The 25808-nt window shown below is 33.9% G+C and overlaps 10 protein-coding genes and 1 pseudogene across 11 annotated transcripts, besides 6 other annotated features; 8 read left to right on the top strand and 3 right to left on the bottom strand.

Moving 5' to 3' along the window:
- Positions 1–441, top strand: TVAGG3_0248070 (uncharacterized protein; the record flags this gene model as incomplete). Its single annotated transcript, XM_001311977.1, has 1 exon — positions 1–441. One exon carries the CDS (start codon positions 1–3, stop codon positions 439–441), a length of 441 nt encoding a protein of 146 aa, XP_001311978.1.
- Positions 1–1572: part of a mobile genetic element that runs on past the window's edge.
- Positions 892–1326, bottom strand: TVAGG3_0248060 (uncharacterized protein; the record flags this gene model as incomplete). Its single annotated transcript, XM_051227938.1, has 1 exon — positions 892–1326. The coding sequence occupies one exon, from the start codon at positions 1324–1326 to the stop codon at positions 892–894; it is 435 nt and encodes a 144-aa protein (XP_051112924.1).
- Positions 1327–1572: a terminal%2Cinverted (terminal inverted repeat of Maverick-2 transposon ID:TVAGG3_0248050).
- Positions 1573–2562: 990 nt separating this feature from the next.
- Positions 2563–4467: a mobile genetic element.
- Positions 2623–2750: a mobile genetic element.
- Positions 3082–3342: a mobile genetic element.
- A 1437-nt stretch (positions 4468–5904) lies between the features above and the next one.
- Positions 5905–6945: a mobile genetic element.
- A 944-nt stretch (positions 6946–7889) lies between these two features.
- TVAGG3_0248000 (acetylornithine deacetylase family) lies at positions 7890–9583 on the top strand (the record flags this gene model as incomplete). Its single annotated transcript, XM_001311980.1, has 1 exon — positions 7905–9494. One exon carries the CDS (start codon positions 7905–7907, stop codon positions 9492–9494), a length of 1590 nt encoding a protein of 529 aa, XP_001311981.1.
- Positions 9584–9872: 289 nt separating this feature from the next.
- On the top strand, positions 9873–10709 carry TVAGG3_0247990 (calcium-binding protein family; the record flags this gene model as incomplete). The annotated part of the gene is made up of 1 exon (XM_001311981.2): positions 9884–10396. The coding sequence occupies one exon, from the start codon at positions 9884–9886 to the stop codon at positions 10394–10396; it is 513 nt and encodes a 170-aa protein (XP_001311982.1).
- Positions 10710–10817: 108 nt separating this feature from the next.
- Positions 10818–11120, bottom strand: TVAGG3_0247980 (leucine-rich repeats (6 copies)-containing protein; the record flags this gene model as incomplete). The annotated part of the gene is made up of 1 exon (XM_001311982.1): positions 10818–11120. The coding sequence occupies one exon, from the start codon at positions 11118–11120 to the stop codon at positions 10818–10820; it is 303 nt and encodes a 100-aa protein (XP_001311983.1).
- An 861-nt stretch (positions 11121–11981) lies between these two features.
- Positions 11982–13901, bottom strand: TVAGG3_0247970 (leucine-rich repeats (6 copies)-containing protein; the record flags this gene model as incomplete). The annotated part of the gene is made up of 1 exon (XM_001311983.1): positions 11982–13901. One exon carries the CDS (start codon positions 13899–13901, stop codon positions 11982–11984), a length of 1920 nt encoding a protein of 639 aa, XP_001311984.1.
- Positions 13902–13911: 10 nt separating this feature from the next.
- TVAGG3_0247960 (uncharacterized protein) lies at positions 13912–14124 on the top strand (the record flags this gene model as incomplete). The annotated part of the gene is made up of 1 exon (XM_001311984.1): positions 13912–14124. The coding sequence occupies one exon, from the start codon at positions 13912–13914 to the stop codon at positions 14122–14124; it is 213 nt and encodes a 70-aa protein (XP_001311985.1).
- A 523-nt stretch (positions 14125–14647) lies between these two features.
- Positions 14648–15997, top strand: TVAGG3_0247950 (uncharacterized protein; the record flags this gene model as incomplete). Its single annotated transcript, XM_001311985.1, has 1 exon — positions 14695–15972. One exon carries the CDS (start codon positions 14695–14697, stop codon positions 15970–15972), a length of 1278 nt encoding a protein of 425 aa, XP_001311986.1.
- A 693-nt stretch (positions 15998–16690) lies between these two features.
- On the top strand, positions 16691–18171 carry TVAGG3_0247940 (uncharacterized protein; the record flags this gene model as incomplete). The annotated part of the gene is made up of 1 exon (XM_001311986.1): positions 16878–18041. The coding sequence occupies one exon, from the start codon at positions 16878–16880 to the stop codon at positions 18039–18041; it is 1164 nt and encodes a 387-aa protein (XP_001311987.1).
- Positions 18172–18354: 183 nt separating this feature from the next.
- TVAGG3_0247930 (DNA recombination) lies at positions 18355–20513 on the top strand (the record flags this gene model as incomplete). Its single annotated transcript, XM_001311987.1, has 1 exon — positions 18483–20462. The coding sequence occupies one exon, from the start codon at positions 18483–18485 to the stop codon at positions 20460–20462; it is 1980 nt and encodes a 659-aa protein (XP_001311988.1).
- Positions 20514–21187: 674 nt separating this feature from the next.
- Positions 21188–24343, top strand: TVAGG3_0247920 (annotated as a pseudogene). Its single transcript has one exon. A coding segment is annotated over exon 1 (3156 nt).
- Positions 24344–25808: the final 1465 nt, after the last annotated feature.

Here is a 25808-nt window from a genome sequence, read left to right as displayed (position 1 = left end):
ATGAGTTCTTCATCAAGCTTTCGCGAACCTTCACCATCTATGAAACAAACTTTACCAAACGATTATGGGGCACCTATTGAATATTTCTTACGAGCTGCACAATGGCAAAGAGCAGTCTCACCAAGGTTAGGTGTTCCACCAGCTCCTGTCAAAAATAGCATTTGGTCAAGTCCTTATATAAAATATGGTCTCCCACTAGGTTTGCTAGCTACAGCAGGAGCAGTTATGATGTTGAAAAGAAATAAAGCAAATGTTGTAAATAATACTGAAGTAGCTGAAGTTAAACAAACTCCAACGCCTTCACAAGCAAAACCTTCAATAACTCCTGAACCTATGGAAGTACAAACTCCTGTTCAAAAGTCAACTCCTAAACCGACTCCAATATTTAAACCAGAACCTACTCCTCAAATAAATCGTAAAACTCCTGCGTTTCCTTACTGAAAAAATAACGTTATTTTTATTTAATATTAAAATTTTTATTTGATTGAAATGACAAATAAAGTCACTGAAGCAATGAAACAAAAGTTTTTGGTAGAATACATTAAATCAGGAACTATTCCAGAAGGTTTTTACATTCATACTATGAAGGATGGTAGAGTTCAGTTTAGAAAGATAAAGCAACCATTAGATAGAGAAAGTATATTAAGGAAGATTAAACTTCATGAGGACAACATTGCTGAACTTAAGAAGAAGTTAGAAGAGTTGGAGAAAGGAAGAGAGTTATAAAACAATGAATTCAACAGGGTGAAAAAACAGGTGAAAAAAGAGGTGAGATCTCACCACTTCACCTAAATTTATTTTTGTGCTATGTTTTCATACGTGTGGGAGTGGTGATATCATTAATTTTTAAGTTTATTTTTATATAAATGACAGAACAAAAATATAACATTTCTACTCAGCAGGAATGAGACCCTTACTGACTATGTATTCGTTTAATGCTTGATGAAAACAATGGTACATATTATCGTATGGGTATACACAACGTCTGTTTCCATCGTCGTCGTATATGTAGAGCTCAAATCCAGTCCAACCTTCTTTTGTACAATATGTAGCTTTATTTAAGTATGCATTTATGTAGATAAGGCAATTTTCTTCATCGCTCCAGAAATAATTTTTGTTCTTTGTTGAAATAGTTTTCGCTCCTCTGCGACCATAAGGAATGTATGCAATGAACTTTGCGTCATAAGGGATTGTAATATATTCAGGGTTTCTTTCATCGTCAATGGGTCTGTCTTTGTTAAAATGCATGTTTCTCAGTTTTACTTGAGTTTTGAATAGTTCACGGAAACGTTCTGGGAAAGAGTCATAGTAAATGTAGTCGGACATGTCTTTGTAATGAAATAAAAAATTTAAAAAAAATAAAAATAAGGTTATTTTTTATTTAGTGAGGACGGTAGTGAATTCGTTAGTGAAGTCGTTTATGTGTCAGATGGTTTTGTAAATATTTAAGGTTAAGTTGGCGTTATGGTTGTGTTGTAAAATATACGTTACCGGTTTCGTAAAGTATCAAATTCACATATAATGGGTAAGGAGGCGCGCAGTGCCACAGTACCCATGATAGGGATACTAACTTCGTATTCAATATATCAAATATAATATTGATGAACATATACCTTTGGTCATATAGAATACATATATAATGAATCCATTCTAGTAAATTGTTTCATTTTCGCCTGCAAATTTCCAATGATGATGGTTAATATTATGATTTAAAAAATAAAATGTGTTTGGAAGGAGTTGAAACTGTAAGTATCAATAACATTGAAACTATGAAGCAACCTATAAACAGAAAATAAAAATTGGAAGAAATTCAAAAATAAATTATTCATATTAGAATAAAATTATGTAGATATTCTATCAATGATATTACTATATAAATATGTCATATTTGTATAACTATATTTGGTTAAAATATGATTCATGAAGCTCATTGAATTGAATATCTGCGTTAAAGTATAAAATAGTGGATTTCTATATAGCACTTTGTTTGTATATTGTATGAAAGCTCAATCATATTGTGAAAATGAGTTGAAATCTAAATTTTATGATAAATAAACAATTTCTTTGTGTGAAAATGCTATTTGATTGATTAATAGATTGAACATTGGACTTTAACTAATAAACATACAAAAATGTCATTGAGGTTTAGAATAATTCTCTTTGGTTCATGAAATTGAAGAATCTCATTCGAAATCATCGATAAAAGGCATCCAAAGATGTGCTTTTAGCTTTATTGTGTAAGTGTATTTTATTCATCATCAATAAAATTGATTTTATTCATATTATTCAAATATTGTCATTTCAAATTGATTATTTTGCCATTTTATTTCTGGATTTCAAATTATATTAGTATATAAATGAATAAAGCTACAGATTTTATCTTTTTTGCAAAAATAATTTAGATATTAAACTAGTTTATGAAATATTGATCTCATGTGTAGATTTAGAAAACCATATACTTATATGTTTTGGTGTGACCCCTACGAAAATTCAAAGTATTATTTCATCAATATTAATAATGCAGAATTTATGATGAATTTGAAAGCAATTCTAATGAATTACTAGGGCTGTACAAAATCGAGAAAAGCATTGCCGTGCGGTAATATAGGGTCAAAAAAATCGCGCCTCGGCATTATTAAGTGTGCATTATATTTAATATGTCCTTCTTTTTTTTCTTTCTTCTTCTTCTTTTCCTTTCCTTCTTCCTCTCCTTCCTCTCCTTCCTCTTCTTTCCTTCTCCTTCTCTTTTTACAACAACGTCGAAGATCTTCGAATTTGATTGTTGGAAAAGCATCTATTTCAGATAAAGGATGCCTTTCTCACAGTCAACATACGAGGGTCCTGGCTGAAACGTTCTCAAAAAGCCTGAGATGGTAATTCTCTGATCACTCATAGCTGGGCAGGTAGTCATTGCTGACAATACCTGTCTTTATGCATGCACGCTTTCATGTATATGGGTTTACACTATCAATTCGCAAAGTTGTTCCGAATTCTTCCAAAATGGAAGGACCCGAAACAACTTTGCTTGTTAACGATACAGACGCATTACTTTGCATTGATACTGTGCTGAGTTGTGTAGAAAGTTTGATTAGAGTTGTTTTGTTCTGGTATCTCTCATCTTCTGATGAGAGAAATCAAAGCAAAACAACTCTAATGAATTTGTTTTCACTCATTTGTATGTAGGTTTTTAGTTCGATTGGAGCTGCTTCATAATGAGATCTCTCATCAATTGATGAGGGAGATCATAACAAAGCAGCTCTAATGTATATGTTCGTATTAACCGGGTTGTAATGCGTTGTAACGTCAGCTTGTAGTTCGTTTGGGGCCACTTCACATTGAGATGAGAAGAAATGATTAAAGGACTCTGAAAGGCTTTGGCCGTTGATGTTGTAATCGCATTACTTGGAACTACCTGGATGCTAAGCTGTGTAGAATGTTCGATTAGAGCTGTCTTGATATGATTTTTCTCATCATAAGATTGGAGGAATCATAGCAAAACAACTCTAATGGGTTTACCATCATCTACTTGTATGTAGATGTTTGGGAAATTGTCTTGTTAATCGATTTTCGAGATGACTTTCAAATGCTATCATCAAATGACAAACAAGTCTAAGATTTCTCGACAATACATCAAATTATGATGTTTGTAAGTGCGATGAGATTAGAGTTTTTGAAGGAATGACAAGAGAAGTAGGGAAGCTCGGCATTCGCCGAGCAAATTAAAAATTAACGTATGTATTAAATTTTAAGAGGAATTCAATTTTAATTACGGGTTGTTCAAATATTGATTAATATAAATTTATTAATAAGAATAAACAATTTTTGTTTTTGAATTTATTCAATTTATAGCTTTACATATAGTTTCAAAATTGTACAACTATGATTATTTCAACAAAAAATATCTTACTTTTTCACTTCACTTTCACCCTCACTTTTTCCGTAATTCAAATTTCAACATTATGTATTTTAATTCCTTATAGTATTTTTAACATAATTAATCAAATAATAATTGGAAGTTCTGAACTCACTTTTTCCGTAATTCAAAATCAAAAATATGAATAATATATCTATTTATTATATACTAATGCTATTTTCAACTAGAAGTGAGGTACGGTAATCTTACGGATTCCCGTAACTCAATTTTACGGAAAAAGTGCAGTAAACTACTCAATTTACGGAAAAAGTGTCGTAAACTATTGATGTAGCGGTAAAATCACGGTAATTCACGGAAAGCTATATGCGAAAATTTGAAATTATACAAAATCGAGCGAAACACTTTTAAATAGGTTGTTCTCGTATTTCAAATACTATTCCCAGATTTATTGTCGTCAGAATATTTCCAAATTTTTGCCGATTTACAAAAAATGATTGACAAGGCATATTTTTTAATCTAAAAAATTCCTAAAAAAAGGAACCGGTGTGCGGAAACCTCGGTAAATTACCGCGGTTCCCGTTGGGACTGCCATATGAATTACTAAAAATAATGTATATTCTCTGATGTAATTTTTCCAATTTTTTTTATTTTCTTCAATTTGATGTAAATTTTTTCAAATTTCATATTAAATCTTAAAAATTCAAATATTTTTGGAGATTTTTGTCTGTCTTATTTTAATCCTGATTAATCTATTATTGCATTTTCACTATCAAATTGGGAATTCCTCTATTCAATTATCATAATTTGTGATATCACAGTATTAGATACGATACTAAGCATAAATAACAAAGTATATGAAAATATAAACTATAAATAACATAATTATCGGGGAAAATTTCCATAAGATTGTGTTGTTTGTTATAATGAACATCACACATTTTAACAAACATGCACATAATAGATTTTCAAACGGAATTTTGAATAAGGTGAATGTTCCTTATTGTAATCCATTGAATGAAGCCTTAAATCATATAAAATCGCAAACCTTGAAACTAATATCATTCGATTAAACTAATAATTTCATCGGAAATTCCACACACATGGAGATTTACCATCAATAACACAAGATATTATACAATAATCGATTTATTTTTCAAATTCAATAATTTATTAACACAAAGAACAATAAATCTATAGGCAATTGTAATTTCAAGTACTAGCAACTTCGAATTATATTTCCATTTAATTCGAATTCATATAAATATATCATAGAAATCACTCAAATTGAACAGATTCGATTTTAAATGCGTTTTTTCAATTTACATACAAAGGTAAAATACAAATTGCATAGATCATACTTTGATTACGTTGATATAAAAAGGCAAGATTATTAAATTTGGATGTATATCCTTATTATTTCCAAAATTATAATATAATTTTATTTTAACATTGTTTGCTGAATAAACAATACTTTTTAGGTAATAATATTTATTTTTTTTGGAATTGAGATATTTTGGAATAATTACATTAGAATATCTAATGATTAACTATAAATATATTTCTTCCCGTTCTAATTTAACTAATAGACTATTTCATTCCATAACTTTGATATTCAATACAATTTATAAGCATTTAAAGCGTTAGCACAATATAAATGAGTTTTAATATATAATGTTTATCTATTTGTATACTATTACACAATAAAAAAGCATTTTTGGTGGAAATGAAATACATTATACTTAAATGAATAAATTTAATCATTAATACAAGATAGATTTGCAATAAGTGTACTAATCTATACAACATATTGGAGAATTGCATAATATTTATATAATAATCAATAATCAATTTTTATATAATCTTCAGACTTCATCATCAAGATAAAGTATGATAGTATGGAGTATGCTCTGATGAGTGGTATACATAGAAGTCCCAGATAATGATTTTTCTTAAAAAAGTGTCACTTTTGGTGAAATTTTGGTCTTAGTCACGCCCGTAACAAAAATTTTGGTCTTCCCTCTAAGCATTAAGGGTGCACCCGTATGTACGTTTATTTGAGAGGAGGAGGATTACCCTCTCAATTTTGAGGGATTCGTTAGTTTATTTTCTCGATGAATATGCAATAAAATTTGATTTTTACCTTATCAATATACTTCATATAATATACACATGTTCATGTAAAAACTTTTTTCCAAAATCCTCAGGAATTAAGGGATTTTTGAATTTTAAGAATTTTTTTCGAATTTTTTCGAAAAAAAAATATTTTCAGAACAGCCTTAACGGCTAAGATTTAGGAACAATGTTAAGTATCAAAAAGAAAGGAGGTCTGATATAGACAACATATATCGTTGAAGGTTGAAAAAATCTCTAATATTTGAGCCCAAAATTTCAAATTTTAATTTTTTGAAAAAAGAGGCCACCCGTATGTACGTTTATTTGAGAGGAGGAGGATTATATTTTTGAAAGGGTGAAACATTATGAATATGTTAATTATATAATAATATGTATTATTATAAAAAAGAAAAAATAAAGCACGTTAAAATTTTTCTTTCTTGATTTTTTACAAAATCTACTTAGAATTATGCAAAATATGACTAAATAATTATAAATTTCAAGTTAAATTTTAATTTTGATAAATAATTTAAATTTCAAAATATCAAGTTCAGTTCGACTATGTATGTAGTAATTCCTCAATAAAGTGCCAAAACCCTATTAAAATATATGAACATTTTCAACATTTTAATGTTTTTATTTAAAAATTTGTTGGAATATGAGCTTCAAACAATTATTATGTAAATAAAAATAATTAAATATATGTATTTATTCGTATTACAACCGTAGTAAGTCGATTCTTCCTTTCTTCTACTGAGTTTTGAATTTGATTTCGAATTGTAAAGAGATTCAAAGGGAAAATACTAGCGGATAAAAACTACCTCCATGAAAGGGTCATAATGGAGTCAAGTTGTATTTTTTGATATTTTTTGCTTTTCGAGCCTAAATAGGTAGCCAAGATAATGCCTAAAAATAAGGTTCTAATTTCTGAAGTTTACATGATCCTCTCGTGTGCACCCTTAAGACATCTAATATAAAAATCGTATTATTTTTGGTAAATTGCTAAAAAATTGAAATTTTATTTTTAATTCCTCAAATCGAACATGCGAGTATACCTTAAAATATATTTTGTTAGTACGCATGCATTAATAGCAGTCTTATTCAATCAGAAACAATGAAAATCTCAAAATGAATATTCAAACATGTTTTTTCTACTTGATGTTGGTTTAAATCAGTGTGAAACGAAATAATTTGCAAGTAAAGTGATAATTCGCATTATTAGTTCATATTTTGATGGCAATAATCATAATTGCATAGATTTCGGTATAATGTGACTATGTCTTGCATCAGATGATAAAATAATATCTATCTGATCAATTTTGAGAGCAACCATGCAACTCAGATTATGTAATGTATCGGATTTGATCTCTTAACGATTAGCGATAGCTTTTATGGTGTTAATCATCTTTAGCTTTTGATGCATCAAATGTTCGATGTGCTAATAAAGATTTAAGGAGTTTTTTATATAGAAAAATTGAAATTGAACAAAACAATATGTTGTCACTTTTGGATATTATTCGAATTCATTTCACCCAAACATTTGAAAATATTACTACAAGAAGATAGAGGAAATTTTTTATTGGGCAAAGTTTGATCGATTCAATATTTCTCCAACCTGTTCAAAAAAAATTTGATATTTGGGTAAAAAATGGGTGATGTTGAATAGGCTCTGAAACCATATTTCGATAAAATTACGTCTTAGAGTCTAGAGCATAACAAATGAAGAGAAAAAATTAACATAAAATGAGAACGATAGGTAAAAAATACAACAGTATTAATTTAGATAATAAGCTATCGCTCTTTTCAAACCATCAAAGATCACGAGAATTGTGAAGGGGATCATCGTTTTCATATCAGAAATCAAAACGATGAAGTCTATCAATTTTTTAGAATTCAAGTGACATTTCACTTTTTTTTGATGTCAGTTGAAGACCAGTTCAACTTTGCCAAAGTCCAATGGCCAAAGTGCGACAATTTAACAGAACTTGACCAGAAGATCTACGAGCTTGCTCAGAAGTATGCTCCAGATGCTATTGAGCTTCTTCGCGAGATCGTTCGCATTCCAGCCGATCACTACGATCAGGATCCATTCTGCGGCACATCCAACCACGAAGGCCCACGTCTTGAATACCTCAAGAAGCGTATTTTCGAGCTCGGCGCCGTTACAAAGGCTGAAGATGTCAAGATCGACCCATTCGGCTCCATCGTTTGGACAGTTACAGACGACAGTGACGAGATCCCACTTGACCAGCGCAAGTGCATCTACATGGATGGCCATACTGACACAGTTTACCCACTTCGTGAAGAATGGCACAAGCGCCTCGGTGAGGGCATCGACTGCTACAATGGCTTAACAGATAAGGATAAGGTCTCCGAGGAAGCCCTCAAGGCCGAACTCCGCCACATCCCACCAAAGGAAATGTGGGATCGCCTCCTCTTCGGCCGTGGCACAGCCGATCAGCTCCAAGGTGTTGTCTCCCAGGTCTTTGCTACAAAGATCCTCCTCGAGACAAAGCACCTCGGCTCTCTCAAGGGCTCCGTCATCATCTCCGTCGGCACAGTCGCTGAAGAAGACAACGATGGTGGCGCTCCAATGCACATCATCCGCAAGCAGGACCTTGCTCCACACCAGGTCCCAGATTGCGTCATCCTTACAGAAGGCACAGGCGATCTTGCTCCAGGCAAGGGCCCATGCGGCATCTACATCGGCCAGCGTGGTCGTTGCCAGGTCCAGGTCGAAGTTGTTGGCCAGTCCTGCCACGGCTCCATGCCAACACAAGGCATCAACCCACTCGAGTGGGGCTCCAAGATCATTGCCGAAGCTGAAGAGCAAGAGCGCAATGGCTTCCTTCCACATCCATTCCTTGGCAAGGGCACACGTACAACATCATGGTGCCAGCTCGATACACCATCTGACTGCGCTGTCCCAGCTCGCTTCGTCTTCCGCTTCGACCGCCGCATGACAGCTGGTGAGAACTCAGAGGGCGCCATCAAGGAAATCGAATCCCTTAAGGCCGTCGCTGAAGCTCGCAAGGCTGGCTGCAAGGTCAACATCTCCATCCCATTCTACGACCACGAGTCATGGACAGGCGTCAAGGCTGACAACCCACAGGACTACATGGGTTGGGTTACACCAATGACAGACCCAGTCGTCCAGTCCGCTTATGAGGCTTACAAGAGATGCGTCACACCACACATCCCAGACAACGAACCACTCGACAACGACCACTTACGCAAGGAACCACGTGTTGAGCGTTGGATCTTCTCTACAGATGGTGTCGGCTATCCAATCAAGAAGAAGGATGCCAGATTCTCACTCGACAACAAGAACTGGATCGAGGTCGGAGAATACGTCCATCCACCAATGTTCGGCATCGGCGCTGGCTACGAACACCACTGCCACAAGCTCGGTGAGTACCTCCACAAGGACCACATCTGGGCTCCAATCGCTGTTATGGCCCGCTTCCCATCCCTCTTCGTCAAGGCTCGTGCTGCCCAGGCTAAGTAAGGGGTAAAACTCAATAATATTGATAAAAAACAATTCAGTTTCTAAGGAAATCAGTTATATTTTCTACTAAACAAATCTTATAACGGTAATTAAATTCTACTTTTAATGAAAAACAAAATCAAATTTGGTAATTTTCGAAATTCAAATCCATAATCGATTTGACTTATAAAATGATGATCAAATGATCATATATTTTATAGCTATTTTATTTATTGCATTATTAAATCATAATGAATTTGCTTTTAAAACAATTGTGGAAATAGAAGCATTAAAAAAATTGGATTATACTTATATAATTATAGACAACTCATTTATAGTTAGATCATTTTTGCCACTTTACAATATAAATTTCAGTTGAAAATGTCAAAAAGTCATATTTTTTATTTTAGATGAGTGTTGACGATGATCAATGGAAGGAGCTTACTGCTGAAATGAAAGATTTCTTCAGTGAGTTTGATTATAATAAAACAGGACTTCTTGGTGTTGAAGAAATTACAGCTATTTTGAAATCTGTAGGTCTTAGATGCACAATTGAAGAAGTTAGAGAAATGATGTCATTAGTGGCAGGTCCAACGGCAACAGAAATTAACTTTGATCAATTGATGCAAATTCTTAAAAGTCATACCCATCAAGAAAACGAAGAAGAAATGGTTAAGCAAGCATTTAATACAATTGATATTGATGGTGATGGATTAATTTCACCAGAAGATTTACAATGCTTCATGCAAAGTCTCGGAGAAGATTTTAATATTGAATATGCTGAGAGAATGCTTAGATTTGCTGCCGGAAAACCAAAGGAGTCCAAGGAAAGAGTTTCAATAGATTTAGATACATACAAGAAACAGCTTAATAGCTTTTGGGTTAAAGAAGCTGAGAAAAACATGGCTACTGATTCGAAATAATTGCATATATTTGATTCTCTATTTATTACGAGTCAATCCTTTTCTATAAAAATGATTGTTCCGAAATTTCTTTGATCAAATTTTTATTAACTTATTTTTGAAAACTTTGAGCTAATTAGCTTAGAGTTTGAAAGCTACAAATTGTGATCTTGGCTTAATTATCAAGGTCTGCTTTTATCCCTGAAAATATCAAATATTTATTAAAATACTAGATATGATTTATAAGCAAATTTTAGAACTACAGCTATTTACAAAAGAAAATAATTAATATTGAAATGGAATCGGATATGGTTTCGGGCAAATTCATTAATTTATACTAATGTTGAACTACTTTTCTCGTAAGTGAATGAAATCATACATTAGATTTTATATAAAAAACATTTCGAAATTAAAAACAATTAATAAAAACATATTTTTAGTGTTACATATTAATAATGACATGTAATACAAGTGTATTGCCTAATATGCCTATGGCATTCTTCCTAAATGCTTGAGCATCAACATATCCTGTAGCAAAAACGAGATCACATTCAGAACCTCTTGCTCGGAAGACTTCAACACCACAAAATGTGGTATAATTATAAGAATTAGTTACATGGACAGATATTAAGTCAGGGAAAGAGAAAGAAGGAAGACTTGAACAACCAGAGAATGCTGCATTGCCAAGAGATATCAATTTTGGAGAAGAAGCGAATGTTACAGTTGTTAATAACAAGTCATTCATGAAACAATTGTTTCCAATCGATGTGACAGTCGATGGAATTGTTATTGTCCTTAGTGCAGCACAAACACTGAATGCATAATTTCCGATTGTTTGAAGAGCAGTTGATTGAAAATTAATATTAGTTAAAGATTTGCATCCACTAAAGACATTGTTTCCGAGAGATGTGCAGTGTGATGGAACTGTGAATGCTGTGATACTGACACAACCTTCGAATGCATTGTTTCCGATTGTTGAAATATCTAATATTGAAATATCAGATAGAGATAGACAATTCTTGAATGCTTTGTCTTCGATCTTCACAAGTTTGTTTAATGTTATTGATGAAATCGATCGACCTTCGAATGCAGAACTCTCAATGACTTCAACAGTTGTTCCTGAACCAATGATTAATTCGCGAAGTGGGAATGTGGAAAATGCATGGCTGCCGATCTTGTGGATTTGTAAGTTGTCTTCAATGAAAACACGACTGATGTTAGGTGCTGATCCGAAACACTCTGATGTGATGTTGACGAAAACATCTGGGACGTAGTAGTCATTCAATGAAACACACCCTGAAAATGCTCCTTCACCGAATGCTGAAATGCGTGAGTTCAATTCATATGTGATCGTGCTCAAAGATGTGCAGTTTTCGAATGCATATGCACCAATCGTTGTGCAGTTTGCAGGGATTGTGATTGTAGACAAGTTGTAGCAGCAACTGAATTCATGCTCACCAATGATTGTTAAAGCACAGAATTTGCCAAATGAAACTGTTGTCAATGAAATGCATCCTGCAAATATAGAATCTGCATCGAGATTGACAGCACAGTTGTCTGGGAATGTGATGACTTGAAGATTCGCACATCCTTCGAAAGAACCTCGTTAGACGACTTGTAATGATGTCGGAAGATCAACACGAACGAGTGCTGTGCAGCCACCGAATGTCCCTTCTTCCATAGTTTCAAGACGACATCCTGGTTCGAATGTGATCGTTTCGAGAAGACTGCAACCATAGAATGCATTAGATCCAATGACTAATATCGTTTTCTTGATCGTCGCAGAACTTAATCCTGCTGGACAAATGATAAGACGATCTCCTGACTTTGAGTAAACAATTCCTTGTTCTGATGAATAGTTCGCATTGTCACTTGGAATATCAATCGATTGTAGTTTTGTACAGCCAATGAATGTTGTTGGAGACAAATCACTTATTGAAGAAGGAAGTTGTACTCTTACTAAATTCAAACACTCTCTGAAACATGATTGACCAAGTGAATCCAACATCATTCCTTCCTCAAAAATAAGTGTTTCAAGATATGTGCATCCAAAAAATGCCAAATTAGATAGTGATGTTAAAGTATTAAGAAGAGATAGTGTTGTGATATTTGCATTAGAAAAAACATTGCGTTGAATCTCTGTTATATTGGCAGGACCTTGGAATTCGATAGTAACAAGTGATTTGATATTATAAAATGCATAATATTCAATAACTTTGACAGCTCTTGGAATCGAAACTTTTGTCAATTTAGTCTGATAGGATGTATTATATCTTATTTTTTGCATGGGGCAATCCGGATGAAATGTAAGACTAGTTAATGGTATACCGTTGAATGAATCGTGTTCAATTAATTTTAAATTACTTCCGAATGTAATGGAACTGAGCCTTGTTCCTTGAAAAGCTAATGTTCCTATTGTTTCTAATGAATCGCCTAGGAATCTAACCGTTCTTAATATTGTTGCATAATAAAATGCAGATCCTCTGATGTATTTGAGTGTTGCTGGAAATGTGATTGTTGTAATCTTCTTAGCATTAGTAAATGCTTGGAATTCTATTGAAACAACTTTACTTCCGAGAGTAATACTTGGCATCTTTTGGCAACCTGCAAAACATGATGGACCTATCATTGTAACACTATCAGCAACAACTGCCTTGACAATTCCACCAACAGCAGCAATGGATTTAGTCTTCTTCAAATCATATAAGATTCCGTTTGATGCTGAAAAGTATTTGTTATTTGGATCAACGGTGATTGTTGTTAAATTATCACATCCTTGAAGAACAGAGTTTCCAATGGTCTTCATTGAAGCAGTAATCGTTATAGATGTAATTGTTGAAACAATGTATATTGTTTGAAGTCCATCAGCAGATTGAAGGATAACATTATCGATCAAAGAATAATTTTCACATTGATCATCTAGAGAAATGTATTGGATATTTTGGCAATTGAGGAAAGTATCAGGATAAAGTTTTTGAATAGTAGCTGGCAATGATATATTTTTCAATTTTTGTTGGTAATTAAATGCACTCTTTCGTATTTCTTTACAAGGAGCAGGAATTATGATTTGCTGAAAATTGCAGTATCCGAAAGCGCTACTTTCGATAATTTCTAACTCAGAACCTTCCTCAAAATCGATACTAAGCATGTTGTAGCACCTCCAAAAACACGAATCTTTTAGAACTTGAACAGATTTGGGTACTGTAAAGTTTTTAATCTGAGAATACCCTAGAAAACTTAATTGTGTGAGATTTATACCTTTTTCGTTTGTTATCAATGGAATTTTTGAGTACATAATCAGTCTTGTTCCGATAGATGTAACAGTATTCGGGATATTTAGTGCACTTAGATGTTGCATACCAAATAATGCATATTCAATGATGGTAGTGACTGTTCTCGGAATAATGTATTCTGAATTTTGTGGTGGAACTTTATAAAGAGTTGACATATCTTTTGAATATAGTGCTCCATAATCATCAATAGCAAAGTATGGATTATCTTCGCTGAGATATATTGTCGCAAGCATGTAATCTGAGATGAATGCTGACGGTCGTATGAAGTTGATAGAGTTCGATATTGTAATATCCGCAAGGTTTGTAACGCCCTCAAAAGCGCTTGATTCAAATGATGTAGGACCATCATCTTCTGTAACAATGCTCGTAATAAGTTTGATATCACAAGCAGCAAGAACATCTGCTTTAGTGACACTCCCAGAACCAGAGATAAATAGTGTTGACCCACGAACGTAGTAAGAAACAGTGCTTATTTGTTAATCATGCCTCGAAAATCGGATTATCAAAATTTGAACTCAAAACGTTTGAATGTTGTAAACATCTGAAATAGTTACAATGGAAATTGATGTGATATTTATTTGTATCTTTTTTTCAATGAAAAATATTTTGAATTAAATTCAAAAACTTTGACAGCAAAAATATTGATAATAACAACAACACAAATTACCCATCTATGATGTGAATCTTTGGAAAAATATGAGTACATTTGTGATAATCCATTGAATAAAATTGAATAATGCTTCAATTTGCGATTCGATTATAAAAATTGTTAGTTACAATAATTAATAATAATTAATTTTATAGGAAGATTCTGTCACTTTTTTTAAAATAATTTCTTCGTATTTTAGCAAAATAACTCGTTTGAGGAATCGGAATTTAAAGTAATGATCCACATCTCATTACATATCATATTCATTGAAGAAATTAGTTTCGTTATGATTCGCTATTATTATTTGGATGATTTGTCAAATCATTGTCAAAAATGGGGAGATTTCCCCCTTTGATAATTTTTTTGTTCTAAAAAATATGTTCGCCGGATATTCTCAAACTCCACGTGGATATCAGTACTCTACAGTCGATCCTGAGAACAAATATTCACGTGCTGATCCTCAGCTTGCAGAAGAAGAAAATCATTCAACTTTTGAGGAAATTTTCAAAAATAATTGGCAATTTGAGAAGTCATTGCCATTCATTGCCGAAATAAATCATAAAAAGACTCTCAAATACACATCTTATGAACAAATTTTCAACGAAATCAATGAAATTCAGCCATTTTTATCAAATTTCAACAGTTCTAATCCTTTAGGCATCTATTCATCATTAAACAGAACGACATTTGTATTATACCTCGCATGCTTATACTGCAACACCCCAGTTCTTGCTTCTGGTCCTGGATATCAAACAGAAGAAGAGTTTATGAAGACTGCGGAAGAAGTTAACTGTGCAGCCATCATTGTCCCTCAATCAGAAATATCAAAAGTCCTGGCAACATTTAACAAAAATGATATTCCAGTGTTTTCAGATATCAATTCTCTTCAAGCATTTAAATACAAAGAAGGAGGTGACTACAGATACATTTTTGGACATAATCCAACTGTTAAATTGACTCAAGAACAGCTCTGCGCCGCTCTTCCAACTTGGGCAAAGAGATTATCAATTAGCCGCGATTCAAGAATCGCTTTGGAGCTTCCTCTTGGTAGCAATTTACTCAGACTTGCTGCAACGGTCGCAATTTCTCAGCGTGCAGTTATTTTCTTCGGAAATGAGTACAATCAAGCATATATTACACATTTCTTCGCATCCGAACAGTTCTTCATTGATACCACAAACCAAATTACTGAAAAACTCAACAGTTTTGGCTTCTTATTTAAATTAAAGTATTATCCACTTTATTGGTGGAAGAATGTTAAGATGGCATTGGCTTCAACAAGTTCTATTGCTGATAATCGCGTTTTTAACCGTCTTAAAGTCGATTTTGGATCCGAAATTCGATTCTTTTTCACAGATCAACAGCCATCTTACGAATTACATGATTTATTTACAACAGTCATGACCAAACCATTGGTAACTGTCACAGTTCCTGAACAATGGGGCAATTATGGCCTTTGTCTTCCAACAGATATCAGATTTACAAAATACGGAACACTTGGTGGACCAGTTGCATGCAAGATCACTATTGATAGGGAAAATGATACTATTTCTTGCAGTGCATCAGGAAATGTCCTCAAATCTAAGGCAAATTGGGATGAAGAAGGATCTCTTTATGCGATTACTCTCAAAAATCTCTATTTAAGTGCTGAATAAATATTATAATATTTTTAACTTATATTTTATTTATTTTTTTTTCTCAAAATATATTTCTAATGAACTTTTATCAATCATAATACATGATGGAGTAATCTCATATGAGCTGTAATTCTCTTATCAATGATATTTAAAGCAAATTTTACTTATTCATATAATCAATTTCACTTGATTTGAGAGTTTACCTATAGGTAATCATCTATCTCTATCACATTATCATACATTGTTTCTTAGTGAGCCTTAAAGTTACAGTAAATATAGCAGTAAAGTTAATTGTCTTGATATCGAGCTATATGTCACATTGCAAGCTTGTTATAAAGTTGCAAATCAGATTTCGTATGTTAGATAAGTTGAAATTATTATTGGAAATATAAAATCAAGTATTCTTGTATTTTCCATTCGGTAAGGCTCATCACTTTACTTTAGAATGCGATACAAGGAGTTCTGAACTTTAATGGAGTCATTCCTTTACATCCTGTAATATTTTGAATGTTATCGGATGCAAAATTTTGCCCTCTCAATTTTGTGAAGATAAAATAGGGTATAAAATAACCTTAATTTTCATTGAATTATGCCAGCGTATTTTATTGCGAAAACATGCTTTAAAACATCTAATAAATTGTATTTTTGCGAATTATATTATAGAGGTTTAAAATGAATGGAACCAGATAATTTTGAAGAAAAAATAGGATTTATCATATGTAACTTAAGCAATGCATCTATCTCTATGAAAGAGTATCAGATAAGAAGTATAATTCATCAATTACATTGAAAAATAATGAAAAACTTGAGTTATATTAAAAGTAATACCTTATTTTCAAACTCTGATTGCTTGACATATGTGATTTAGTGTTCTAAAGACTCTTTTTCTGCAAGAGGTTAATCTGTCATATCATTATTTTTTAATGTTTCCAACTCCTGATATCGACACTTTGGTACCAGAGTTGAGAGAATATTTTACCGATAACTTTTTTAGACTTAATCAAGCCACAATACGTAAGCTATTTGTTCAAATGAAGGAATATGCCAAAAAATTAATTCGCCCATGCCAAAAGTTGGTAGGTAAACAAATTAAAATTTCAGAAACTCCAAATATACCTTTACCTCCTGATAGAATATTCATGTGCAAGCAGTTAAATGAACTTGAACGTACTTTCAATAAAGATTTTGCAAGAGCAATAGAAAATAGAATCGAAATGCTAACAGAGATTATAGGAATATGTACTACATATCTTAATTGTGGCACGGAAATCAAAATTATTCCAAAAATTAGTTTATTAAACGTCCCAATCGGCAGAATTATCGCAGATTCTACATCAATCACACGAAATAAGATCAGATCCATGAAGACACACATAATTTCAACAAAATTACCAGCAGTTCCCCAATCAGATGCAAAAGATATCGCAGCCATCGTTGAATCATTAAATAGCGTCAGTGATCAGGATACGTGTTGGTACCCCAACAATGATGAGTCACAAAGACTATGCGCTTACATCTCAAAGTACTATAAATTCAATGATGAAAGCGAAATTAAATTATTAGAAAATATTACGAGTATTACTGAAAATATCCTTTCACAGACAGGTTTAAACATGGATTTCTTCCCAATCATATACTTTGCAGTCTACAGAACATCTTTTGATACGATTTATCCGAGATTTTTCGGAGACCCAAAAAGTACTGATTGTAAACTAGTTTTTGATAGAGATCATACATTTTCAGAAGCCGTTCAACCAGAATTAGAACAAATTCAAAAAATTCTTGTTGATATCACTTTTGAAACGAATCCGATTGATATAGGCTTCCACATGACAAAGGTTCTTAACATTATTGGCACAATTATCAATAAAGAGAGAAAAGCTCAAGGACTTCAGATTTGTACTTTTATTTCTGCTGATAATGTCATTGACGCCCTTGAATCCATTCTTTATATGTACCAGTATACTTATAGTTGCTATTTACTTAAAATGATTGAAGTTTTCTGCACTCATCAAGATTATCCAAATAGTTTCCAGTATTCTTGCCAATCATTTAGGATTGCTACAATGGATATGATGAAAAAATGAATATATGGTTATATTATCTGTTTTTTTGCTCATAAATATTGTTTTGTTATGTAATTTTTTTTTCTAATTCTTTATTTAAATATTGAAATTTCAAATGAAAAACCGTTCTGATAAAAACCACAGATTTAAAAGTAGGAACAATGTTATATGAAAAAATTTTAAAAATTATATATGAAAATAGACAATTCCAACTATACGGAACATATTATTTTCTTGTAATCAAGATATATTTAGGAATATATGTCATGAATTCATGAAACAACTAATAAAATTATTGTAATTTTGCTATTTTTAATCGTTTAATAGATTATTCCTTTAGCTTATTACAAGGTAATTTTTCAAATATGAATTTGACTTCATTTTTCTGAGTGGAAGAAATTTTTCTCAAGTGAGGAAATTCCCGAGGAATATTGAATTTTTTGGTTATCTCAATTTTTATAAATGAGTGTAACAGAGGATTGCCTTATTGGCATCGTTAACAACTCTGTTAAGCCATGCGATCAGATTGTTCAAGTCATTGAGTGCAAAGTTACTCATAGTGGACAGTTAAAACTCGCATTAAATGATAAAGTTCATTATTATTCAGGAATTTTGGCAACACAAAAGCGTGATCTCTACAATAGTGGCGAATTAAAGAAATTTTCTCTAATTAAACTCAAAAAATACGTCGTTAATAATGGATATCGTCAATCAATTGTCATTTTAGACACAGAAGTCGTTAGCAATGACTGTAACTCTATTCTTGGACGTCCACAGTCCATAAAAGTTGATGAAAGCTCTTCAGCAGCAAGTTCAAATCAATTTTCAGGTGCTCCACCTCCACAGAATCAGCCAAATGACAATCTATCACATGCTCCACCACCACCAGCGTATGTTCCACCACCTCCACCGCCTTCATACGCTCCTCCTCCGCAACCTCCTTCATATCAACAGCCACCGCCTCCTCCTCAGTACCAGCAGCCTCCTCCACCCCCACAGTACCAACAACCGAACCAAAATCAGTACCATCAGCAATCATATCAGCAACAAAATCAGAATCAGCACCAAAACCAATACCAATACCAGCAACAACGCCAATTACCTCAACAACATGCTATCAGGCAGTCTCAGAACCGTATAATCATCCCAATATCTGCACTTTGTCAATATACTCATCCAGGATGGATGATTCGAGTCAGAATCGTCTCAATATCAGATCCTAGGACATATAGAAACGGCGAAGGAAAATTAATGAACATTACAATGAAAGACGATAGCGGAACCTCAATTCGTGGCACTTTTTTCAACGAAAATGTTGACAGGTGGCAGCCTAAATTGAAGCTGAACAATGTCTACAAGGTGTCAGGAGGCCGCGTAAAGGTTGCGAACAAGGAATACAACAATACAGGCAACGATTACGAAATTTCATTTGATGATGCAACATCTATAGAAGATGACCAAGATGATGGATCTATTTCGACACTATCCTTTAATTTCGTCAAATTAGACCAGTTGGCTGAAAGACCAGACAATACTACAGTAGATATAATCGGATGGGTCACAACAAGCGACCAAGCCGTAACTTTTACTTCAAAGAAAGGTAATACGATGCTAAAGAGAAGATTGGAAATAGCAGATGATACAAATTCAAAGATAGAATTAACATTTTTCGGATATTTAGCGAATAAACTCCCAGAAGAGCCAAATTACGTACTTGCTGCTGGACCATGTAGAATTTCCCCGTTCAGAGGTAAGTCTTTGACCATGTTTGACGGAAATCTTCAAGTTGAACCGGCAATTCCTGAAACTAATGCAATTAGAGCCTGGTGGAATCAAACAGGACAATTTACACTAGGAGAAATGAAGTCCTTATCTAATGGCGATGTAGGAATGGGCGGAAATTCTCAAACTTTGCATCTTTCTGCAATTGATGAGCAAGGATTAGGACAGAATGAAAAGGGTGACTATTTCATGGCATATGTTACTCTTGCAGAGCTTAGTTCTAACAAAAAGTTCTGTTATGCTGCTTGTCCAAATGAAGACTGTAAAAACAAAGGTTTGACGCCTAATGAAGATGGAACATACTTCTGTGAGAAATGCCAGCAACCAAAAACTCCAAGATGGCGCTGGATGTTCAATACGAAGATATCTGATTTCTCTGGATCTTTGTACGCAAGTGTTATAGGTAATGACCAGGTCGGAGACTTGATTTTCGGTAAAAAAGTCAACGAACTACATGACGAACTCGCCGATGTGAAAGATGAGGAAACGATGAAGTTCACCATGCCACTTTTCTTCAGAAATTTGAAAGTAAGGTTAAACGCAAGACTTGACAATTATGGAATGGAATCAAGGATCAAAGTGAATATAGTAGGTGCTTCCGAGATGAACTATGCTGAAGCTGCAAAATTCTTTGCAAGCGAAATAGAAAAACAGAAATAAATTTTTTATTGACCTTTTATTTTGAATTTTTAAAATCTTTATTTTTAACACTATCTATCAACGTTTTCAACAATAAAAAAAAAAAAAAAAAAAAAAAAAGGTAGTGGGGCCTCCAGGCACTTCGTGCCTTCTAGCCCTGAAGATGATTATTATAAATGAAGTTTTTTATTCGGAAAATTGTTAGTCTTCTGGGTCGAAAACATTATATATAATGTGTCACTTTTCACAAATTATATATGTTTTCATGTTTTGTCAAACATGAACGTACATGTTTTGTCAAGACTTCTTCGTAAATGTTTTGTCAAGACTTCTTCGTAAATGTTTTGTCAAACATGAACGTAAATGTTTTGTCAAGACTTCATCGTAATGAGTGTAAAGGACCCAAAAATAATGTTTAGGTGAAGAGGTGAGATCTCACCCGTTTTTTCACCTGTTTTCTCACCCTCTTGAATTTTCATGATTTCATCGTAAATGTTTTGTCAAGACTTCTTCTTCGTAATGAGTGTAAAGGACCCAAAAATATAATTTAGGTGAAGAGGTGAGATCTCACCTGTTTTCTCACCTCTTTTCTACCCTCTTGAATTTGTCATGATTTCTTCGTCATAGGCACGGAGATAGGACGGTTATTTTACAAAACTGACAACACGTTGACCGAGTAGTTTTTTGTGCTGAACAAATAGTGTCATATAAACATCTGTCAAAAACCGTTTTTTACTTCACTTAAAATGCCACGTAAGCTACGTAAGAATATACATAAGAGGAAGAGAGCATTGAAACATCCAATAGTAAAACTAACACCACAACAACAGTTGCAACAACAAATGCTGAATGACCCCACTATGTTGCAACAAATGTCAGCAACCCTATGCTTTTAAACCGAGTTATTGGTGCACAGAGTGGAGGTTTAAGAGCGGCACTTTTAGCGAAAATGGCAGGCTATGGTGGAGCTGCAGACGGAAAGCTTTATACCCTCAAAGTCAAATGAATTTGAGTTCACTCAAAAATCAAATAAAGATGTCAAAAAGTCAAACATAGACATACAGAACAAATAAGTGAAAACGAAAGAAACTAGAATATGACAGACACCACAAGAAACTCAATGAGTTAAACGTAGAGAAAAGAAAGAAAGAAGAACAACTGAAAGAACTAAGTACAGAGGAATATGCGAAAAAAGTGTCAGAAAAAGCAGCAGAAGTAGCAAAAATGGAACAAGATGTAATAAATTTGAAAAACATACTACTCATATAAAGTACTGAAAGATGAAGAAATAAAACAAAAAGCCCTGAAGACATATATGGATAGCGATGAGTATAAAAAGAAGTTGAAGCAAATGTAAAGGCAGAAAAACTTTTACAGTTGCAAAACCAAACCGTACAGTATGAAAACTTAGCACAAGAAAGTAAAAATAACGACGCAGCCATGCAAAAGGCAATGAAAAGCGCAGAATATATAAAAGCTAATAATGACTGGTTAGATGCCCAAGCCAACGCCAAAAGCAGCCCAACTTATAGGGTCAATAAGGACAAAATACAAGCGGATGAAGACAGTTCAAATGAAGCTTTAATGAATGCTGACTTTAAGAACGCCTTCGAAGCTCTTCATAGTAAGGTGAAACTAGTGAACGACTTCTCATCTGGAAAGAAACTGAAGTCTGAAGGTTTCGACAACGAGTTAAGAGAAGTAGCACAAAATATGACGAAAATAACAGATGCAGCAACGAGACAGGCAGTTCAAAGTGCCTATGACGCCGTTAGAGCAACTGTTGTGGAAAGTCAAGAAAAAGAGTTACAACAGACCAAAACAGACCTAGTAAATGCTTTCTTAAGACGAAAAGTCGGTAGGACATTATGCTGCAGATGGAACATATGTGCCAGCTGGTGGAACTTATATACCACCAAACCCTCCAAGAGAAGCACCTGCACCAGGACTACCTAAAACATTTACATCGTCACATGGACACAGACACAGGCATGCACACAAACCAACACAACAACCAACACAACAACCAACAGTTCAAAACACTGCACCACAACCAACAGTTCAAACACTGCACCACAACCAACAGTTAAAATCCAGCACCACAACCACAAACAGAGCAAGGACATAAAAGAAGTAGAGAACAAGGAAACCAAGAATTCTTAAAAATGCTTAAGGAAAATTATGGTTACCCAGTACTCTTGACTTTAGTGACAGATATAAAGAAGCTATTAGAAAGTTCAAGGAAGGAAATACTGACCCGAACCTATTTAGCTTTATGGTTCAGCACCAAATGGGATATAATTTCAAACCTGGAAAATACAAGCTCGCTAAGGATATGATTTAATAGCATATCATCCAAATGCCATGACTGAATTTACTCCAAGATATTTGGTGTCGAGATAAATGATAATTCAACTATCTTCATGAAACGCGTAAAAAATAGAGACGGAACGAAAGAAGAAAGGGTTATGAATGCGGATGGCTTAATAGGGAACTTGTTAAAACGGTCTCGGAATATATGAAATGCCAGCAGATGAGGTACAAGAAACTCCACAGGAAGAAGTTCAGATACAACCAGACATGGAAGAAATAGTTCAGCAACAACAGCTAGAAGAGCCTGAAGGAAACAAACAAGTCCTCCTTTGGAAACTAACTTCACAGAACTAGATGAAGATTTGGAACAGCCGAAAAATCTTGACCCTCAACAAGAGTATGCGGAGAATATGGAATCTTTCCAAGAGTCTAAGAAAAATTCGGCTGACATAGTAGAAGAATATCGAAAAATGTTCGCCGACATACAAAAGACTCCAACATCAGATGAAAATATTCAGCATAGAATGGAAGTACTGAAAGAAAATGTACGCAAATACAACAATCCTTTTTACTTACGACCATATAACGTTCAATCTTTGGCTGAACTCGGTGAAAATAAAAGGTTAAATTTCAACAAAACATATAGAAATGAAACATTGTTTAAAGTTCATTCAGAACCTAACCAATATGGAAACAAACCTACTTTTGTTTCTGCAGACTATGGAACTACAATGAGATGGGTCATAAAGCTAATCCGGATAGGTGGTTCATAAACTTACAACCTCAATTCCAAGAAGTTGTAGACGCAATGGAAGTGAATGGTGAACCAGATATAGCTGGTATTTTCAGCGCGGCTTTAATGCCATTGAAAGATATGAAACATGCAGATATTTTGGACAGTATGAAATGAACATGGCTGATGGAAATATAACACCTGACGTTCTAGAACATTTATCTCAAAGAACTACACAGACCCATAGAGATGGTATATTTGGTGAAGAGTTTAGAAAGAAAGTTAGGGAGATAGAAGGAAGAGAACCTATTGTACATGACCTTGCAAACGAAAGTTTGCAAATGTCATAAAAACTTACTTTGCAGACAATGAACCGAGAAGGATGAATATTTAAGAAAACTCAAATGGACAGTACCAAATGAAATGTTAGTATTGAAAAACATGTTCCTTGACAAAATAAAACCAACTACAGAAATAAATGACGCAAGACTGAAACATTGGGTAAAAGCTTTCCCATTCACAAAAGATATTATTGGTAACATGGAAAGAAAACCAGAATGGCTACAAAAACATATATTTGGAAACGAGCTTATTCCATATGGACAAGCTATATTTGAAGAGCTTGAACCGGAAACTCAGGAAAGAGTCATGCAAACAATACGCGAAGACTCAAATACAAACTTGACAAAATCTTTCTAGGATATAGGTTACCTGAGATGGGCGACCAGAGCCCAAAGGCAAAAAGGACATGGGAAATTTACAACATACTAGGTGAACATGAGGCAAAGATGCAACAACTTGAAGCAGAGGCAAGTTACCAAAAGCGACACCAAAGAAGAAGAGTAGAACAAAGTGAAAATAGTGAAGAAGTAACTTCATCTAGTGAAAGTAGTGGCAATGAAGGAAAAAAGAAGAGTTAAAAACTCAGTCAGGAAGAAAGTAAAGCTTGGTACGAGTGGGTTCTATTATGATAATATAAATCCAACTATTCTAATTTTTTACCCATATGAAATGTACGCGCCTCAGAATATAACGCAACAGTTTTGGATGCCATGAACGGAAATGTTTCCGAATGGTATAACGAATGCGACAATGCCATTAGAAGGTCAGAAATAGTTCTGGAACTTACGAATATACAACTGCTGTTTCTTATGGAAACGTAGGTGAGTTTGGAGAAGGTTCTTCAACAACAGTAGATATTGCTTGCGACAGGTTTCATATTATTTCTATTGACAACTCATTCTTATACGTGGAACAAGACATTGAAATAAAACCTTCTGCAAGTTGTCTGACAAGAAAGGTTGCAATGGAATTTCTATGTCGGATACCAATATGCTCCAGAAGTTTTCATGGATATAAGATATATTCTAACTCTGACTGTTTCAAACAGTAACATGGGCAAACTATGAATGGTTCGCTTTGAGAAACTCAGTACAAACCACAAGCTAGAGAACAAACAGACCAGTATGCAACTATTGAGAAAATAAGAAGACTTGACCCTAACGTTCCAGGAGTTTATGTTAACCTTTCTGGACAAACTGCAGCAGCAGTAACCAAAGTAAACTGAAACTTAGAGTTCCTTTGTCATCTTTCCTCATCTTCAGGTTTTTAAGATACTTGCCAAACTGGGCAGGAAAAATTTTATTGAACTTACTCCAAGAAAAATAACTTAGTCATTGCCACCAACACAGACCCATTCACTCTTACAGACGTAATGGGAACAAATAAAACGTCATTCGCCGAATTTTGCAAGGCAAGGTTGACTTAGACTTTGGTTCTCAAACCTCACACTGAAGTAAACTATTATTTCAATGCTGCTGGAGATGCTTGGGACCCAGTTAAGTTCACATGCGAAAAATTTGAATGCAAGAGAATAGAAAGCAGACTTGCGGTCTATATGTTGGACCCAGATATTTCAAATGCTTTAGCTGCCAAATATATTGCAGTTCCACTTATGTTCCCTATACACCAAATATCTGTCAAAGACTTTGCAGGTGAAGTTGGAAACCAAAGTGCTGACCCAGTGCAAGAACAGATATTGCTTTAACAAACTGCAATGACAACGATCGCAAAGACTACTATGTTTGTACTGTTCAGACGAACTATAAATGACTATTCTTGTTTCTACAACCCCGGTATTAAATATCATATAAACATAGATGGCAAATATTATCCAAGAGAAGAATATTCTACAGTTGAGGATATGAGGTCATACAACTTGACATTAGATGCTATGAACTTTAACAACAACTTCACAACAACCATTAACCCTGAAATGCAAAGTTCTATTATGCCATATGTGAAAGTATGGACTCATACAG

This window comes from Trichomonas vaginalis, chromosome IV (assembly GCF_026262505.1).
Source record: "Trichomonas vaginalis G3 chromosome IV, whole genome shotgun sequence".
NCBI lineage: Eukaryota > Parabasalia > Trichomonadida > Trichomonadidae > Trichomonas > Trichomonas vaginalis.
Note: the sequence above shows the minus strand (reverse complement) of the source record. Positions and strands in the feature narration are given on the sequence as shown.